Here is a 20537-nt window from a genome sequence, read left to right on the forward strand (position 1 = left end):
AGCGACCAAAAACGCACACAGCTCGGTCGCTACGTAGCGACCGAGCACGCACACAGCTCGGTCGCTACGTAGCGACCGAGCACGCACACAGCTCGGTCGCTACGTAGCGACCGAGCACGCACACAGCTTGGTCGCTACGTAGCGACCGAGCACGCACACAGCTTGGTCGCTACGTAGCGACCGAGCACGCACACAGCTCGGTCGCTAAGCCTTCACACAGCTTGGTCTCCATTTTTATGCTATGGTGGCTTAAGGGCAGAAGGGGAAAAGCGTAAACCGACCTTGGAGCCAGTATATAAGGAGTCCTAGGCGAGAGGCATGGAGGAGGACTTTTTCACAGTAAACTTAGCACTTAGAGCGATTTTAGGCAATTTTCCGTTTTTGTTATTCGAGCTGCGACTCGATTTGGTTTTTGCCGTCTTAAGGTTTTAGAACTAGGAATCTCGCCGACAGCTCTCGTAACCCAGACACTTACCTTGTTGTAAACGCTCAAACGCAGATTCGGAATAAGAACTATCTTGCTCTCTTTTTTCGATTTCTTATTTTATTACTGTTCTCGTTTCGTGTTCTGATTGCTTGGCGTGTGGTATTAGCAGATATCCGGGACCTCTGGGAAATTAGGGTTCTCCTACTTTCCTAATTTAAACGGAAATTGACAGTGCGAATTTCGGTTCCCACAACGAACTCTACTAAATGTCTGTATTTTTTGTTCCCCAACGACAGCCAGACGTTGCACCAACTACAAAATAGGCTGCCCCATAGTTAAATACTTTTGGAGCTTGAACGAAACGACCCATGATCCACAAATGTAAAACCCATGAGGACCTCACCAAAAAATTGACCAAAAAGAATTGGTCGATAAATTATTTTTATTCTCACATGCAAGAACCAAGAAGCCATAAGTACATTACCGTAACAGAAATACACATTTGTAGAGAGCAACATACATATATGAATAAATAAAATTCCATATGCCTTCTATCTTTGTCTTCTTTAACCATTCCTCCTCCGGGTGAGCGGTCAATCACCAGTCTGATTGTGCAAGTTTGGAGAACTCTCTTTCCATTGGGTAGATATGAGTGCCATAAACGTAATCAGCTTTTCCCTTAAATATATTACGTTTCTGTTGGGGACAAATCTCCCGCTTCTTTCGACAAGGTTTCCATATGATTGGCTCACATCTCGTTTAACTGCATCCATATCAAGAAACGGGAAGTAGCTATCAAATAAGACAGTAAACCAAACAGTTCTCCTGTATGAATAGCTGAAATGATGCAAACATGGAACACTGCAACGAACTAAAGAGAAATATACTAGTGTCTCCACGTCTCGAATTGTTTATAAAGCAGATTGTAAACGCTATTTGAGTTATGTTTGAAGTTTAAAACCAGGTCAAGCAAACCATATGTTTATTTTTTAGAAAAAAAAACATTATAGTTAAGCTCCAAAGAAATAGTTTACAAATGAAACCAAACTGAGAATATATTACGTATTGTTAATAGCTGAAGATGCAAACATGGTTAAAGAAACAAAATACTGAGAATATTTGGGGAAAGAACATTGCAATGAACCAAAGAGAAATAGTATCGGCTCCATGTCGATTGCTCTATGTGCCTCTTGTTGGGGGTGTTTCTTGCAACTTAAACTTGGTCTTCCCCTGGACTGCTCCCCTCACAGTTGTGCTGTGCAGCCACCGGATGGGGGTGTCTGGTTTGAGGTTCATCAATCTCGTTGCTCTGCTCATCACCACTTAACCTTTGTCCATTAGAGCATTTGCAGGAGACACATGTACACAAGGAATATCATCTCCAAGGTAGTCGTTCCCTCCACGTCCATTGCAACCTAAACATGTTACTTTCATGTTAATATGGAAGAGCGGAAACTATGGGAAAAATAAGCATTCCATGAATTGCAAAAGTTGCTGCAGCTGGACAGTGATGGCGATAAAAGATGTGGGACACAGGTCCGATGCCTCGTGTAGAAATTGAAATTAGTAAGATTAAGCTGGAAAGTGTATGCCAAAATCACTTAAGACACACAACTGTCAAACTGTATTGAAGTGTAGATGCAGATTTAAAACAAAAGGATGGAATAGGAAAAAAAAAGCAGTGTAAATGAAATAGGGTTCTCACCTGTCAACCTGGAGGTCAACCATAATGGGTCGAGCACTCTGCTCATGGTCACTAAACGTAGAATTGATCACACCAACAAACCTTAAGACGTCTAGGAAGCAAGTGGTTGAGTTGGTTAACGCTGTATGGCTGTATGCTAAATCTCATACTTTTTGAGTTAATGAAAGTAAACTGATTCACCTGGAAACTGATGGTTAGTATTGAGTAATGCAATGAGCTGTCCGTAGTCATAGAACCTAAAGAGCTCAAGAGGTATTGCAGGAGGAGTTGTGATTTCAACAAACTCGGTACGATTTTTGAAGCGAATGACGACAGGGAATCTGACAGCTTGCAGTCGATGTGACTCTTGTAAGTTATAACATCAAACGCCTCTGTAAGTATATGTTGACGAATAGGAAAACGATAATGCGTAATCAATGAGAAAATATGAGCCTAACCTTCTCATCAATCAGAAGAATGTCAACTTCCATAAGCTCCCCCTCATTGCTCGACGTTCCGATCTACAGAGAAACACAGAAGAAAGTTACTACCGTTTGAGAACAATGACCGGACTTCAAATCAGTAATAAATGTATGGGATGGAACCATTTTTGCAGGTTGTTTTGTGAGGAAGGAGAAGGGTCCAACCAGGTGACCCTGTGAGATTCTGAGTTTGCTGCATCTCTATTTGTAGTGGAACAAATTAAAGATTAGCGATAGAGGTTAGGAAAGGTGTAATAAAATTCAACGTAGTGGGAGAGCTGGAATGAGAAATTTAATGGCAAATCATAATGATAAGTTTCAATGTCGAAGAAAAGCGTTACAGAGGAATCGAAAAGGGAGACAACCGTCAAAGGAGGAGAGAAGTTAGCTAGGGATTTTCTGTTCAAAAGAGAGTTTGGGTCTCGTCATCTCAACCAAACATAGACAGCCCAAATTGAAATCAAGAGAGGTGGCTCACGGAAATTAGATATGGACAGGGGTCCAAATTTGCCATTTGCACATTGCTGATGTGGTTTTTGATAAGGAGAGAGACAATTCTCCTTTATTGTTATAGATGCAACACTTACCTAATGTTTTTTTTGGTTTGAAACTTTGATTCCACTTACCTAATGATAATTATCATTGAGATAAAAAAATAAAAAAAAAATTGATACTTGAAAACATTATTTAAATCTATATATAATAGCAAACCTGATTTTATCCTCCTATGACATCATCATTTTTTATAGGAAAAAAAAAGTTTGATCCAATGGTCAACATTTTTCATATTTTATGATCTAATGGATATAAAACACTCTTTCTATAGATGATGATGTCATCAATTTTTTTGGCAACTCTTCTATCAACAGACATCTATTTTAAACAACACATCTTTTTAAGAGACACAATGGCAACTCTTCTTTCAACCGTCGTCTATTTGAAACAACACATGTTTTTAAAAGACCCAAATCATACATTTTCATCTAAACAACACATCCTTTAACCAACATACATTTTCATAATTTATTTAAACATTCAACCCAATGGTCAGAATTATTTGTTTTTATCATCTAAAAGACATAAAACACTTTCGTTGAATTCACTTTTGTCAGCCAAAAAATTATATTTGACAAAACTTTCTTTATTTATTTAAACAATGCATCCTTTCACAAACATACATTTTCCTAATTTTAAGTATTTTTTATATATCGAAGCAATACATCCCTTAACAAACATATGTTTTCATTATTATTTAAAACAATGCATCCCTTAGCAACATAAATTTTCCTAATTAAAATATTTTTTCAAAAAAATCTGAAGAGATACAATCAGACGGCCGTAATTGTTTGTTTAATTATCTAATGGTCCAAAATTATTTTGGTGTATTTCTTAAGTCGTATCACAACTTTTTCTGAAGAGTTTTCATCTGAAAAAACACACACCTTCTAGAGTTGTCCTTAATGTACCTTTTCATGATTTATATATTGAACTTTTTACAGCAAAAATCTATTAAAAATATACTTGGTTATTCATTTTCTGTATTTGTTTTTGATCTCTGTCAAGGTATGTCATCTTCTCCTTCTTTTTAAGTCACATAGTCATTATTGAATAGTTGATCTGTTTACGGTGAGATTTATCACTAGGTTTTGATGGTTTTTAAGAAGTAGAGATCAAAGCCTTACTACTTTTAAATAAATATCGTTAACGTATCACGAGTTTCGCATGGGGAAGTTTGTATTACAGAAATCATTAGTATTTGTATAAGAAAATACACAAGACGACACTCATTATAAAGTCACTAAATATAGGGGTCAGACAGTGAGTGGAAATCAGGGATTTGAGAGATATTTGACTGAATAATTAACGATGTAACTTGCGATTTATACATTTAATTTCCGTGTTGTATGAAAGAAATATCTGATTCATTTGTTTTTTCTTCAGAGCCTTTCATTCCATTTGTTTAAGATCAGTTAATACAAAACCACTATTGCATAAACTATCGCAAGCGACCTTTGTTGTTGTCGCCAGGACGTTAGGATTCTAAAATCAGATTGCAGGTCTCATTTTGATTTCCGTGTTGTCTCCTCACGTCTCCATCATTTGGATCCATTTCGTTGGATTTTGATGGCACGGCTGCTTCTTCCGGTAGTTGTGTCCGGTGACGACAACAACGGTTGTTCTTCCTCAACCAAATAAAAGCCAATAGATGAAGAGTAGAGAGGAGAGAGCGATGGTGAAGTCTGTATTAGCATTAAACATAAACAAACGTTTTGGGTGAAATGAGATGACTGGAATGAAACAAAGGCTAATGGTTTCACGTGGGGCAATGGATTTTTGGTTCCAAGAGGATTTGTATAGCTCAATGATTTACAATGGTGAAAATACTCAGAAAATGTTTATTACTCATTAACCAACAAATTCACGCTTCCAGTTATTTAATCTTTGAATATTAATCAATTATAAAAATATTGCCAAAAAATAAAAGTCAGTTATATAAAATACTATAAAAGTTTTGAGAATATTAATATTGTTGTAAAACTTTATTAGACATGCACGTGTTGCAATGTTTTACTAGCAGGTGGACATAGAGTGTCAAATGCAATAAAAGTAACATTTTTTATATATTAAATATATAATATACACCAATGGCGCCACTTTAACATTAGTATATTAATATCTTTAAAAAAAGGCATCACCTTGACATTAGTATTTTAGTATATTTATATATACACCAATGACATCACTTTAATAAATCATTTATATACAACAATTGTTTGACTAAAGAAATCACACCAATTGCCACTTTGACATTAGTTAATATATTTTATCTAAAATCAAATTCGTATAATCTCATTTTTCATCTTCAATCTTTTTAATTTTTAACTATATCATTATATATATATATATATATTAACAAATATTTATATATTATCATTTTAAAACATTTAATATATAATCATTTCTAAAATAATATTTAAAAGTAATATTGATTATTAAACCTAATACTTTTGAAGCGTTGCGTCACTTTAGAATTAGAATTTTCAATATTTTTTATAATACAGTATTTAGAATATTATTTTTTATCTTTAGTTTTTTAAATTATATCAATTAAAAATATAATTTTAATTTATTTTAAACATTTGATGTATAATCATTTTAAAATAATATTGAAAAATTAACATTTATTTTCCTTCCGCGATCTCACGGAGGGTCCACATCCTAATATTAATAATAGAGAAATAGCCTTAGATAGCTCTAGATCAAGTTTTTCTTTCCAATCTAGACCTCGAAACTAAATATCACAAAAATATTTCATTTAAAGATGGACAATGACCATATTACCCTTATTCTCTAATAATTATAATCAATTTAAAAAAAATTATCTGATTTTCCATCGTCGTCATCTTCTCAGCCCTCTGTCGTCATCATCTTCTCAGCTCTGTCGTCGTCGTCATTCTCTCAGCTCTACCATTGTCGTCATCCTCTTAGCTATGTCGTCGCCGTCATCCTCTCAGATTCGCTGTCGTCATCCTCTCAACTCCACTGTTCTTATTCCGCGGTCATCTCATCCACCGTTGTCCTTCATCTTATGATCTCATAGTGCTAGGGTTAATCTAACATTTCCCGATCTAGTCAATTCTGGTGTTTCACCTGATATACCTCGAGGAAGCTACGTAGATTCACCAGAGATTGCTAAGAAAATCAGATTATCCACTGTGCTTTCTCTAGATCTGTGAAATTCTCAGCCATCAATCAAACGTTTGAGTTTGAGGTGTCCACCTGGGAATACGACGACGCTTGTGATAAGTATTAACTAGGGTTCTACAAGGGAGGATGTGACTCTGGGTGTTGTGAATTTCTTAAAAGATGAATTTTTCAGTGGAGGTGAAACTGTGGTGACTGATGCTGACGAGATTTTGTTGTATCAAACAGCTAGAATTAGGGATTTCGCTTACAAGTTTCAGTCTTTGGTTATGGGGATTACTTCATTGACTTGCATGCATTTTGCACTGAACTTTTCTTTGTGTTCTTATTCATAACAACTATCGTTTATGATTTGATTGTTGCAGTTTATATCCGGCCTTGATTTGTTTCGCAAGTGGGAGCAAATACACCTTTTGTGATCTTTGATCTAAAAGGATGCTTGTTGGTCTGGAAGAAGAGTTATCTATACGCTTAGAAGGAGTGACAGGAGCCACAATTCTATGTGGCATTTCTATTAGAAAGGATGCCACAGTTTCTTTCATGTTGCTTTCTTATCTCTTTTGATTCTTCGACAAGATGTTTTGTCTCCCTTTTTATCTTATATGTGAGAAATATGGTTTCATATGGTGCTTGAGAGCCATAAAACTATAGGTATATCGTTTCATGTCTCCTTTTGTTTTGTTTTGTATGATTTTACCAACCAACATAGTAGTTAGACATATCGTGTATGAAAAACAAAAGGTAAATAGTTTCATGTCTTCTTTTGTTTTGTTTTGTTTTGTTTTATATGATTTTCTTCTTTCTTTGTAGAAGCCCATCTAAAAATTGTCAAATGTTTTCCAACTTTATAATATATAATTTTGGTTTAAATAAATTTATATATTTGATTAAAACAAATGATTCTCTTCAGCCTGGTGTCTAAACCACAACTCTTACTAAATTTGAAAGTCACATGCCCCCGTGTTTGACTCCCAATGGAATCCAGACGTTTAATATTTTTTTAATTGGATAAAACGTTGTTGTCGCTCAATATAATGCTCTTTCTTTGAGTTCTTGGGTTCGACTAGTGGGAGATATAAATTTTTTCCTTGTTTTTTTTCTCAGAATTCTACATCACAATTTGAAACTTACCAAACATGCAAATATCAAATCTTTAGTTCCTGATTTCATTTCATTTTTAGTTTAAACGTTGCTAGATAGAAACACACTAAAATATTATTTCTGGAAGCCCATCCAAAAACTACCAAATGCTTTCCAATGGCTACAACATTTTTTTTTTTTTTGTAAAATCGTCAAGAATATGTACAATGCTTTCTTGTTATATTTTCAATAATCAACATAAATCTCCAACTGTTTTGCCTTGACTCTGAACCAATCTGATACTTCAGCTCAGACAGTGTTTGTCTAAGAGGTAATAAAACTCCCATCATATTACTATCCTGCATAACCAAGTAAAAAATATTTCAAAATTTGTTAACACCGAATTTTCTGGAAAACTTTCTTGAAACTATACAAATCCTTCTTGAAAAAAAACACACATTTCACTGGCACAAACAATCGTCTAGAAATGTCATAAGAAAATTCACGATCCTACCAAAATATCAATATGCGTAAGCCAAACAAGTAACCAAACAAAACGTTTTTCAAATTTGTTAACATCAGATTTTCTGGAAATATTTCCTGAAACTATACAAATCTTTCCTGAAATTTTAAAAACACTACACAGTTTCACAAGCACAAACACAAGCACAAGCAAGAGACTAACAATGTCATAAGCAAATTCACGAGCCTACCAAATATATCAACATGCGTAAGCCAAACAAGAAGACACCAATCAAAAAGTTTTTCAAAATTTGTTAACATCGAATTTTCTGGAAAGCTTTCCTGAAACTACACAAATTCTTCCTGAAATTTAAAAAATACTACACTGTTTCACAAGCACAAGCGCACAAGAGACTAACAATGTCATAAGCAAATTCACGAGCCTACCAAAGATATCAACATGCGTAAGCCAAATAAGTAAAATAAAGAACAATCTTACCAAAATTTTTTTGTGTCATTGCGTGTTCAAAATTTCTTACCAAATTTTGTAGATGGTCACAAGATTTTTTGTAGTTGGTTTAAACTCTGATACTTGTTTTTTGATCCTTCCTGAAATCAAACAAGTAAAATAAAGAAAAATCTTCTCAGAGAAATGAATAAACACTTATCTCAATGATATTAGTAACTAAGGATCTTGTCTTGTTAGATAGGCCTTTCACCACAAGGTTGCAGCTACCACGATTAAGCTGTGATTTTCAAATGCCAAAAGTTAACATCAAATCGTATCAAATGCTTAGACATGAGACTAAACATGATTAAGACCTTGCAACTGAGATGCTTTCATTGGTATATCCCACAAACAAGCTTAGCATAAAACTATTAGACAAGATCAAATACAATACATAAACACACAAAAGAGCAATCCTTTGAGATACTGGGAAGAAAGCGAGTACCTTGGAGAAAAATGGAAGCTCAGGCTTGGCGGAAAGACAGAAAGAACTCTTCGAGGGAGAAGAGAGTTGCTTAGTTACTAATCTCTTTGAGATAAGTGTTTATCTGTTCGAAAATTCAAAGTAAACAAGGTAAACATTATATATCCATTTGCGAAACACCCAATTTTTCAATTAAGAACTCTAATTTTGATTTTTGAATTGGAAATGTTTAATACTTACATGGCTTAGTTTGATTTTCGACCGATAAAAGTGTCGACGGTTGTAGATTCACCGTTGTTTATCTCCGACGTCGTCGAGAGAAGAAGGCGATGATGGTGGAGACGTCGAAGAAATTCGTCGTCGTTCCTCTGTTGTTCCTCGACTCTCTTTTCTATTTTTTAAGCTTTATTATGAAATGGTAGTTTAGACTTTTGATCTATTAATGAAGGCTATTAATCTGATTTTTAGTTTGAGAGAAACTTAAATAGGTCTATTTAGGAGAATTGCCTTTAATAATACGGTTCTTTCAAATTTAGTGTTATGTGAGATAAACATGATTAGAGTGTCACTTCGAGAGAGGATGAGACGGTGATACACAATACTCGTTGGCTCAAGGAAGAGGCTACAGATAGATGAAGCTTGCCAAGAAAAAGCTTATACAATAGATAAACGTGTGGACTGACTCTGAATTTGCTGAGTTCTACAGAGCGATTGACGCGGCAAGTGCTTTCATACATTAGCTGCTTTGAGGGAAAGAAAATCAGAAATCTTGCTGGTGTAGAAATCTGGTTGTATCTTGTTCTCAGGGCTTTCCAACATCGAGATTGAAGTAACACCTTTAAGTCAACAAAACAATGTGAATAAATCTTAGATGGTTGAAATCGAGACTGTGAAAAGAGAGTAACGGTTTATGGATATGATTAGTCATACCCGAGAGGACAAGCAGAGTTTTACAACCACCATTCTGCCCAAACAAAATATCAGTGTCCAATCTATCACCCACCATGCATATCTGTGACTTTTCGATTCCAAATCTGCACATTTTTTTTTTTTAAATGGCAATGCACAATATTAGTGATCAACATTCTCGTTACTTGGCAAATCTCTTTTGTACTACGGATGGACATTACAAACACACCTTTATGCACTTGTGGCTTGTAGAAAAAACTATGTTTACGAAACAGAAAGACAGAATATGAGAATTTAGTCTTACTTGTCTGCCAAATAGTCCATCATAAAAGTTGAGGGTTTTCCAACTACAAGAGGTTCACGTTGACAGGATCCAACAAGAGCACCAACCATAGAGCCACCACCTGAGACCCAGTAATTGCATAGTGGTCGTTCATGGATGATAGAAAGTGGTAACCATAGACAAATAAAGAACTTTTCATGTATAGTAGGGAGTGGTTCATAACCAAATTTACCTAAGCACTACATTATATTATCGTGACTAGACTTGAAATTAACATGCATTTTTTTCTTTAAGAGGATAAAATTGTAATCCTAACGATTAAACTACAGAATAATAAGGACAGTACAAAAGAGATACAAGAAAGCCAACCTGCCCATTCTTGAGCATCGGTAAGGTGGGTGACAGCATCTCGGTTTGTAGCAATGAACAGACAGCCCGGGTTTTCGCGGATACAGAGAGTTCCATACCTTCCATTGAAATGAAGCTGTTAGTTCGCCAAACTCGGATAAAATTTAACAATGATCTATAACAACATAGCTCGTCAATAGAGCAGTAAGTATATCAGTCCTGAAGTGCTACTTTTTTTGATGGTACATGTAAGGGAAACACACATAATTTCAGGATCTTACTGAATTTTGTAGTAGTTGAAATAGCGGTCAAATCCAACCACCACAGCTCCCACCTGGAACGCATTTTCAGTGAAACTTTACTCAATTTTAATCACAATGACAAATATTTCATGCTTTCTAAAGGTTGAAGGAGAAAAGGAGAAAGAAAATAGCAAAGTATAGGAAGGATTGCATACATCATTATCATGCTCCATTAGAAACCCTGGCTTCAGTTCAATCTGTTTTTTACCATCATCCTGGTATTGAAAGAATTGACTGTTCAGAATAATGACAGTTTTGCACAAAGTAAAAGTAGATCACCGAGAACCAAAACGGGAAAATTAGAAAGGAAGGTTATACGATACGTACCGGACCTCCAAGATACTGGAAACCAGCAAGGTCGAGCTCCTTCAAGATACCCTCCTCACCAATCACATAGACCTGAATAAACACATACATCAAAACTTGCAAAAGGAAGCGCCATACTCTTATAATCATTTGATTGGCATATGAGACTGAGTCATGTTTTATTAGACGATGCTTACTGACAAGGAAACACTAAAAGTTATATTTTGACTCTTGGCTGACAAGATTTGATTGAAAGATGATGGGCTTACCTTCTTATCTTTGGGGAAATTAATAGACTGCAAGTATGCAGCTGCAGCAAAAGAAGAAGCAAATATTTCCTCCTGTAAAGAAGAAGAGTACTTTAAAATTTAAATAAATAAATAAAAAACATTTATCTTAAGGGCAACTCCTTTAGCTAGACTGTGAACTAAATTACTAACCTCGTTAACATTCAGGCCAAGAGTCTCAAACTTTTTGCCATATTGTTTCCTAGATTTTGTTGAGTTGTTTGTCACAAAAACCAACCTCTTTCCCTGGAATGTTGAGAATACGTATGGTCAGGTTTATACCAAGAAAAACAATTTGATGTACTGGAAGAAACTTCTTAAAATAGTCGGACTCAAAAATCCAAAAGCTAAAACATTAATCAGTTGAAAAGAGAGCCCAGAAAACAATTTCAAACTAGTCAATTTTTTTATCAATTGAGATTTTTGCTTACCAACCTTGGCACGGAGCATATCAAGAGTCTCTGGAACTCCCTCAATCAATTTATCTCCCTTCCAAATGACTCCTACAAAAACACAATTAATAAATGGGTTCACCACTTTTCGCCTAGAGGATAGATATCAAAGTATCCTCATTATAACGATTTCTTCTGATCCCAAAACCTGTAGCAGTCTATTTTGAACTACAGTGTGTACTATGTACCGCAGCATATATATATAGAGTTTAAAACAATCATAACAGCATCTCCTTCTCTCCCCAGTGTAACACACTAACATTCCTCTAGGGATTATCTATCTCAACTAAGTGATTATCAAATGACATTATATCAAACCTGTAACACTACTGTTGTAAGCTCAACATGTTTTGAACGAAAGAGGCATAGTAGTTTAGAAGCAAAACACACAGGTCGTATGTCTAATCGAGAAACTCCATCATAATCATCTATTTCTCCCAGTATGTATGTACACAATAAGAATTACCAAATTAACATTCTGTGGTTTGATGACACTCACCGTCACAGTCGAAGATAAAAGTTTCAACGGAATCGATGAGCTGATCGGCGTTCTCGAGCTGCTGTGCCGCCATAGCTCTCGGTGTCATATTGGGAGTCATCACGCGGAGAGGCTTATGATCGATTCTGCGAATGATGCCACCGGAGAAGGAGGAAGAACGAAATCCTGAGAAAGCCTTGACGGAGAAGAAAGGTTTGGAGTTTGGTAAGAGAGAAACTGAGGAAGAAGAAACAAGTGTTGTTCTGTTCAGCATCTTTTCTTCTCTTCTTCCTTTTTTCTGTTTCCGTTTCTTTTGGAATATTTGTTTTTTTAAATTAATTATAATTGGTTATTGCGACTGTGGATGGTGCTGACATGGCAATTTGGGTGGACGTTGTAGACGAAGATATCATCATTCCCAAACGTTTCTTAGCCTTATACATTGGATCAACGCTTATCCGACACACTCCCCATTATATAACTGATAAAGCACCATGTCTTTGCCATTCACTCGGTTTAAATCTCAGGACCGGTAAAATTCGATTTGCAAAATATGACTGATAATAATTTTGATTAATTACGGTTATTCCCTTTCAAATTTTTTTTGCCAATCTCGTAAATCTCATCCTTTGATGATTCACAAGTTCAGAAGAGAACGGAGAAGTGACTGTTTTTTTTTTTTGAAAATATATGAGTTCAAAATATACACACTGATCTTATTTATGACAAAATTATCAAATAACAAGCGTGAAACCATACATGATGATATATAGTTTTTGCCAATTTCACAAACATAAATATATAAATAAAATCAACCAAAGAATGAATCCAAAGTACCAAAAATAGAAACACATTGAATTGAAATCAAAGCTTGAGTTGAAATGGGTAAGAAGGCCAATCCTTGAGATCTTCTTTTTGCCTCTGGAACTTACTACCATCATCATCCACAACGCTCTCATCCAAATAATCACTGTACTTCAACAAGAACGCTAACACAAGAACAACCCACTCTAAGCAGAACATCAGTATACACAAACCACCTGCGAGTTTAAGAATCACCGCTCCGTCTTCTACCAGAACATAAGATTTCAGAACCCTGAGGAAATCCCCTGTTCTCGTGAATATCAGAACAGAGACTGCCCCTTGGAATATGGCAGCGAGGACTGTGGCCACCATGTGTGCACCGTACAATCTGTCGCTTGTGGTTGCGGCGGTTGAAGAGGCGAAAACGGAGCAGCCGGTGACAGCAGTGGCTATGGTGAGAGTGTGGAGGAAGATGAGAGAGAGTCCGGAGAGAGAAGGGAAGAGACGGAGGGAGATTGTGAGGAAGATGCAACTTGAAGCCGAGCCTAAGAGGATGTAGTTGCAGAGTAGGAAGATGTTGTGTGTGTTTCCTTTAGATCTTGAGATTCCCATTTTTATTGTTTAACTGTTTTACAAACTTTGACGAGAGGAAAGATATTCCCTTTTTTTTTTTATGTAAGCTGTTTTCTGTTCGTATCAATTCACTTGGTTTTAGGATTTTATATAGACATTGACATTGCATACGGAATAAAATTGAGAAGCGATAAAGCTGATAATTTGTTGGGATTAACGGTCGAATTTGTTTTTCTATTTGAAAATATGACCGTTATATGGCTTAAAGGAAGAATGACTAATGTGTCGAACTGTCGATTAAGGTGCAACGGCTCTTTTACTTTTAAAATGTTTCGTTAATTGTACGATTGTTTTTCTTTTACAAGTTTTGTAAAAGTCTAACTAATGCTACCTACTAAGGAGATAACACACTGTTTACTGATCTGAGATTTTGAGAGTTGAATTGTTAGATATACAAAGGTTAGAAATTAGGAAGCCATTATAAAATATGTTATGTTTAAAGTTAATAATATCTGTATTTTGTTCAATTTACATTAAAAACTATTATATTTACTCAAACTACAGATAATTTGAATAATAGAACAACCAACAACAAAATTCGATGAAAGGCTCTACCTTATTTGATGTTCAATGATATGTTTTTTTATAAGATATTATAGTAACTTATTTGATGATATTATATAAGGGAAATGCATAAAAATCATCAATGTAACAGTCATTTACACTTTTAAACTTCTAAACTTTTTAATAATAACTAGTTGATTTTCTCGTGCGGATAGAAATATTTACAAAATAGATATTTTTTATTGATATTCTAATTTAATTTAATTATTTTATAATTTATATGTATGATTTAATTTAAATAATGTTATATCATTTTAATTAGACATGTACTTTGAATATATAAAATATATATATATATATACATATATATATATATCTAGTTTTTTTTTGTTATTACTTGGGTATATTGAATTGTATTTTGTTTCCCGATTTTTTTTTTGACATCAAACATCTAAAAACTCATATTGACTCTGTAAACCAAACCGGTAACTCTGCATCCATGTGAACGACGAAAGACGGTTGTTTCCTAACACTGCATGCTTGTTTCCCGAATTTAACCATAATATTTTTGTTGACATAGATACGTTCATAAATTCTTTTGTATAATTTGATATTTGTAGATATGTAAAAACAATAGAGAAACTAAAATGATGATTAGTACAAATTTTTATAAACTAAAATCAATTAAAAATATTCTAAATTATGATTGATAAGTTTTAGTTATTGCATTAGTTCAGTTCTTCATCTAAAATATATGCATATATACTTTCGTAAATTCTTTTGTATAATTTGATATCTGTGGATTTGTAAAAATAGTAGAAAAAACTAAAATGATGATTAGTAGAAAATTTATAAATGAAATAAAATTTTGAAAACTCATGAACGGATATTAATATTTACAAAATAATATATTGTTTTTTAAATTCTAGCAAAATTTATACTTTTGATGTAGAAAATAAATTAAACTATTCTAATAATATTAACCATAAAATTCATATTGGTTTATTTATTATTATTATAGGTCTATTATGCTGTATAAATATATATTAAAAAAATTATTAAGCCTTTAATTAATTTTTGTAATAATCTGAGAAAATTGGGCAATGACTATTGTGGTAATTGCATGACCTAGCCATAGCTATTAGCCATGGACTAGTCACGTCGTTGCATGAAATTGGGCAATGACTATTGTGGTAATTGCATGACCTAGCCATAGCTATTAGCCATGGACTAATCACATATTACATTCACATCGATCAAAGACTTTTACATTGCATGTCTTACAATTTAAGTCACAATTATCATTTATAACACTACTATTAGACCATCAGTTTTAAATATATATATATATATATATATATATATATATATGTGTGTGTGTGTACCTAATAAATACTTATATATGTTTTATCAAATGCACCCGTTTCTAGTCCTTATAATAATCATATGTTTCATCACAACACAGTTATGTCACTTGTTTGGGGTATCTAAAGAAGAAGATAAACTTAGTCAGAATATGAGTTTCAAACCAAAGAAGAACCCAAGTAATTTGGTTTGTTATGGCTCTATACCATCCATCATGATAATCTATTTGGTACAAATTTATAACAACACAACGCAAATCATGTAAATGTAGACATAGCTTTGGCTTTACTTTTCCTGTTTTTTCAATCTTTTTTACCTTTGTTGTCTTCATCACCCTTCAGGAATTTCATGAACCAATAAGCAGAAGATTTTGGGTGACGAGACAAACCGTTCTTGTAGTCCACATATACCAAACCGAACCTTTTGGTGAACCCTTGCGCCCACTCGAAGTTGTCCAGCAAAGACCATGCAAAGTATCCCTTTATGTCCACTCCGTCTCTGTTTCAATTTTTTTCAAATTAACAAAACTCAATCTCAACTTCTTGTAAAATGTACATTGACTTGACAAACTTCTAGTAAATAAATATACAAATAAAGAGACACGTTGGCTCACTTGATAGCCTCAGCGACATTGGCAAGGTAACTCTTGAAGTAGGCAACTCTACGCTTATCGTCTAGCATCTCATGCATAGAAGCAGATCCGTCATCTTCATCATCCATGCCTGTCGTGTTGCACCAAGAGAACCAAAGCTCAGGACGCATATAAATGAAGTGCGATATAACGTAAACTAAGTGTTCACTTAACTTGAGAAACGTATTTCAACATAACATGGACAACAAACCTATTCTGCTCTTCTTAAATGACTCTGCACTGTACCATATTAAACTGAACACCAGAGTTACAAGGAAAAGTACATACCATTCTCAGTAATAAATATTGGAGGGTGGTTGTATTTTTCGCTGATGTAATTTAAAGTCCTCCGGATTCCCCAGGGTACAATATAAAGCCAATCTGAAGCAGCCTGTAATTGTCACAGATTTGTTTAGTTGATTATTGGCTCATGCATACTTGCCTTTAGCATATGTCCTGGAATGTTAATAGAGTCATTAGATTGACCGGAGACTAAGAAGAGAGTAGTTCTTACCCTTTCACCTATTGGCTCTCCATCTTCCCATTCAACTATGCACAGAAAATAAAAAGAGATGAGTACTATGAAGGAAGTAAGTGAGAAGATGCGAGTGGTTACAAGATATTTCAGCGTTTGTGTTTGTTACCAAGCCTCTCCAGTTCTTGTGCTTGGTAAAAGTCACTCTCAGCTTCTTTATTTGAGACATGAGCAATTAACCTCGAAGTGTAGTGGTTTACGCCAAGAAAGTCCCATGAGTTCTGAAGCATAAACTCCCGTTCTTCCGGAGTAAACGTAGGAAGATTATCTCCAAGTTTCTGGCGCATACTTGCAGGATAGTCTCCATAAAACAAAGGATCCAGGAACCTGCAAAGGATTTCAATTCGTTATTTCAAGGATCTCACGGAAGTAATAATGTTTTACTCTCACTAGCAAAGTTTATGATAGTTTGATATTATAACTTTCTTAAACAAAAAGGATAAAAAGCTTATTTCGATAGGTAGGTTACTCACTAATTACAACAAGACAATCATGGGAAACAGCAGTGTAAGTGAAGTATATGCTCTAGAATATCTACCATTACAAAATGAGACATAGCTGCAAAAAAAGCTATTCCTAAAATTCAAAAAATTTAGAAACCCATTTACCAGAGACGCCACATCAGCAATACAATTCTATCTTCATGCTTAAGAGCACACTCAATGCACAGCTTACTTACCATCCAAGTTGAAAGTCAATTCGCCTACCAGCAGCAACCTTGTCCTCCATTTTCTCTGAATTTGCCTCTGCCCACTCACAATCAACCGACAAACCGATTTGTCCGCCTTGACTTTCCTATATGTAAACCAAAAAGCATAGTGATAAATAATAAGCAACTGAGATGCATGGATAAAGGCACTAGATCTCAGCAACAAAACCCTTGACGACGCATCTTCCCATAACCAAAGATCCACGATAAAAAAAAAAAAACTAGAATAGACAATGGTCCGAGAATAGGTAAATGATTATACCTTGTACTTGCTTCTATATATGGAAACGGCAGTTGCATGGGCCAAAACTTGATGATGTGATACCAAATATGGTTCGATCAATGGCTTTTCATTTCTCCCAGGTGCGAATATCCCAATACAGTGTCCATTCACCGAGGTCTGAAGTGGTTCGTTCAATGTGATCCAGTGCTTCACTCTATCACCAAAACTGGCAAAACAAGCATCTGCATAGAGCCCAAAATAATCTCTGCACATAAGGAAATAGATTTAGTGTCAACACAATCAAACTTAAATTTCACAAGATATGGATCATACACAAGACAAGACCTACAAAATAAATGTATTTCTGCTTTCGCCAAGATAATATGTAGAAATTAAAACGGTCTAGTACGATTTACTACTTACACAATTTTCCTATTTGTCCAACCCCCGATGGATTCCTGGAGATGTGAGGGGAGATCCCAATGGTACAGAGTTACAAACGGCTCAATACCTGAAATAGTAATCATCTTGTGAAAACGATCATGTAAACAGATAGGAAAAGGATCGTTTAGGGGGTAGAGAAAATACCCTTTTCAAGAAGTGAATTGATTAGATTATTGTAGAAGGCAACCCCTTCTTCATTGACTTCAGTTCCCAAGCCATCTAGAACAAATGTAATTCAAAGAAAATAAGCCCTTCGATGAACAAACCTATATTTGTTTTTTCAAGAAGCCCGGAAGACAAGTACAAACACTGCAACGGGGGCCCTAAGCATAAATGCTATCAAATATAAAAGAAGTCACCACCACGCAGCTATGGAGACTTAAGTACAAAGACAGAGATGAAAAAAACTCGTAGGAAAGGCAAAAAAAAAGAAGAAGAAGAGGACAATAAACCAAGTCGTAAGAAAAGACGGATGAAGAGACAGATAATTGTATAAGAATACCTATATTCCACTTTAAAATGGATATAAGCCAGAGATAAAGTAGGAAAGCTAATAAAGAGTATACCGGGGAAAATGCGAGACCAAGATATGGAAAATCTGTAAGCGCTGAATCCTAACGTCCCTATAAGTTCAACGTCCTCCTGCAAATGATTGAAATAACAATGTGAAGAAATAAGGAAAAAAAGAACAGAAAAGGAAAAAGAAGTCTCTTTTCTTAACCTTATATCTGTGGTAATGATCCACAGCCACATCGCCATTACTTCCATCAAGAACTTTTCCTAAATAACAAGGAACAAACAGTGTGAATATACATAGTCTTCTCTCGTTGTGATAAGAAGCAAGAAAGGAAGAACAAACCTTCAAGATGAGTGAACTTGTCCCATATATTTGGCCCTTTTTTACCTTCATTCCAGCCTCCTTCGATCTATAAATCAATCAAATGATGCTAGTTTTGACAAAAAAAAGTTCAAAAGCTAAGCCTTTGCTGTAAAAACTTCAAACCACATTCACTACAAATGCTACATGAAGGACAAGACAATGATGCACCACTTAGACAAAAGTTTCATCTTTGCCAAGATCAACATTTCCAGAAGAATAACGACAAACCCAAATCCAGTTTCCGACTCTAAATGAAGCTAAAAGATTCGAATTTTTTTTTTCGTGAGTCAACGTTTCTAGAAAAGCCAAGTGAATCAAAAGATGATCGGGGAGACCTGGTAAGCGGAAGTGGCGACGCCGAAGGTGAAGGTGGAGGGGAAGCCAGAGCGGTTAACATTCGGAGGGATGGTGAGATTGGGCAAGTTAAGCTTCTGCGCCATTTTCTCGATTAGAATGGGATCTGGTAGAACGCAGCACAAGTGTGAAGCAAGATGCCAAAAGATGCGGGGACACAAAACAACTCTGAACCAAGTAACCGGGCTTCCGATCGAACCGAACCTATTTGACCGCAATTCAATATGTTATCCGGTTTGATTTACCATTGAAATCCGGTATGAAAAACCCTTAAACCTGCCCGACTAAAATAAAAACATATGAACCCGCTCAAGTTGGTGAACCGCTAAGCTACGGATCAAATCCTCAGAGCATCTAAATGGAGTAACACCAAAATAAAGCTGAATTTTACTCCAATATATTATTCTATTTTTAACTCTAAAAAATATTCCATTTTTTTTTTATATTTATTCGATAATTAATAATATTATCTTTAATTTATACAATTTGGAAAGTAGTCCATTTTCTATTTTTAATATTTGTATAAAATTAATATTAACTAAAATTATATATTTAATATAGATTTTTTTTACATAACATTGCTTAAAAGGAATATATTTATTACATTAAAAATTACATTACTTTACTCCAAAACAATAATACATCAATTTAAGTTATTCATTAGCATTAGCATATTTTTTTTATTACAAATGATCAGTAAAGAATGAGCTTCTTTAACTTTGATATCTCTGAAATGAGAAAAAAACTCTTGGAATCTCGTATTATTATTTCCTACAACTTCGACCTCTGCAGACAGAACTTCTCTTTCAACTTCAATTGGTGCATCGAAATCACATCATCCTCGATTATCATGTAATGTAATGCATGTAGTCAAAATATCATGGAGTACATTTTTCTTCCGGAAACGAACAGGTCCTTTCATAATAATGAAACAAGACTGAAGAACTCCAAATGCGTGTTTTACATATTTCCTACATGCTTCTTGCTGCATAGATAAATATTTGTTCTTTCGACCTATTGGCTCACGAATAGTTTGTATTATAGTGGACCACTTTGGATATATACCATCAGCTAAATAATAGTCCATGTTATATTCAACTATTTTTATGTTATAATGAACATGAGGAGCAATACCTTGAGCAAGATTAGAGAAAAGTTGGGAACACTCTAACACATTGATATCGTTGTTGGTGCTCAGCATTCCGAAATATGCATATCATATCCAAAGATCACAATCAGCGACAACTTCAAAAATTATCGTCGGTGATCCACTGCGACTTTCATATTGCCCCGTCCAAGCGGTGGGACAATCCTTCCA

General features: G+C 34.9%; 3 protein-coding genes and 1 long non-coding RNA gene across 5 annotated transcripts; 1 reads left to right on the top strand and 3 right to left on the bottom strand.

Moving 5' to 3' along the window:
• The first annotated feature begins 5129 nt into the window (after positions 1-5129).
• On the top strand, positions 5130-7058 carry LOC106351293. The gene is made up of 2 exons (XR_001271238.3): positions 5130-6478; positions 6664-7058. It is a non-coding gene; the product is annotated as an uncharacterized LOC106351293 (long non-coding RNA).
• Positions 7059-9280: 2222 nt separating this feature from the next.
• LOC106346578 (phosphoglycolate phosphatase 1A, chloroplastic) lies at positions 9281-12509 on the bottom strand. The gene is made up of 11 exons (XM_048754747.1): positions 12159-12509; positions 11643-11710; positions 11361-11453; positions 11190-11261; positions 10942-11013; positions 10770-10829; positions 10594-10646; positions 10334-10431; positions 9986-10085; positions 9703-9806; positions 9281-9608 (listed from the first exon to the last, which is right to left on the bottom strand). Exons 1-11 carry the CDS (start codon positions 12409-12411, stop codon positions 9502-9504), a joined length of 1080 nt encoding a protein of 359 aa, XP_048610704.1. The 5' UTR covers positions 12412-12509; the 3' UTR covers positions 9281-9501.
• A 321-nt stretch (positions 12510-12830) lies between these two features.
• On the bottom strand, positions 12831-13655 carry BNAC04G30030D. The gene has a single exon (XM_013791106.3). It carries the CDS (start codon positions 13551-13553, stop codon positions 13002-13004), a length of 552 nt encoding a protein of 183 aa, XP_013646560.1. The 5' UTR covers positions 13554-13655; the 3' UTR covers positions 12831-13001.
• Positions 13656-15583: 1928 nt separating this feature from the next.
• LOC106346577 (beta-glucosidase 42) lies at positions 15584-19404 on the bottom strand. 2 transcript variants are annotated; one of them, XM_013785949.3, is made up of 13 exons: positions 19201-19404; positions 18845-18911; positions 18707-18765; positions 18552-18627; positions 18130-18204; positions 17965-18052; positions 17581-17806; positions 17289-17404; positions 16719-16936; positions 16589-16623; positions 16363-16465; positions 16057-16165; positions 15584-15941 (listed from the first exon to the last, which is right to left on the bottom strand). In XM_013785949.3, exons 1-13 carry the CDS (start codon positions 19303-19305, stop codon positions 15746-15748), a joined length of 1473 nt encoding a protein of 490 aa, XP_013641403.2. In that variant the 5' UTR covers positions 19306-19404; the 3' UTR covers positions 15584-15745. The 2 variants fall into 2 exon arrangements, with proteins under 2 accessions (XP_013641403.2, XP_013641402.1); XM_013785948.3 differs by having other exon boundaries at positions 18552-18765.
• Between the last annotated feature and the right edge of the window lie 1133 nt (positions 19405-20537).

This window comes from Brassica napus, chromosome C4 (assembly GCF_020379485.1).
Source record: "Brassica napus cultivar Da-Ae chromosome C4, Da-Ae, whole genome shotgun sequence".
Classification (NCBI taxonomy): domain Eukaryota; kingdom Viridiplantae; phylum Streptophyta; class Magnoliopsida; order Brassicales; family Brassicaceae; genus Brassica; species Brassica napus.

Excerpts from the sequence above, each read along its gene's own strand:
- LOC106346578 (XM_048754747.1), bottom strand. The coding sequence starts at position 12,411 with ATGCTGAACAGAACAACACTTGTTTCTTCTTCCTCAGTTTCTCTCTTA. Across the intron at positions 11,711-12,158 it reads TTTTATCTTCGACTGTGACG|GAGTCATTTGGAAGGGAGAT; the intron begins GTGAGTGTCATC and ends GTGTTTTTGTAG. Across the intron at positions 10,647-10,769 it reads TAATGGAGCATGATAATGAT|GTGGGAGCTGTGGTGGTTGG; the intron begins GTATGCAATCCT and ends AATGCGTTCCAG.
- BNAC04G30030D (XM_013791106.3), bottom strand. The coding sequence starts at position 13,553 with ATGGGAATCTCAAGATCTAAAGGAAACACACACAACATCTTCCTACTC.
- LOC106346577 (XM_013785948.3), bottom strand. The coding sequence starts at position 19,262 with ATGTTAACCGCTCTGGCTTCCCCTCCACCTTCACCTTCGGCGTCGCCA. Across the intron at positions 18,912-19,200 it reads TCGCCACTTCCGCTTACCAG|ATCGAAGGAGGCTGGAATGA; the intron begins GTCTCCCCGATC and ends ATTGATTTATAG. Across the intron at positions 15,942-16,056 it reads AATGTCGCTGAGGCTATCAA|AGACGGAGTGGACATAAAGG; the intron begins GTGAGCCAACGT and ends AAATTGAAACAG.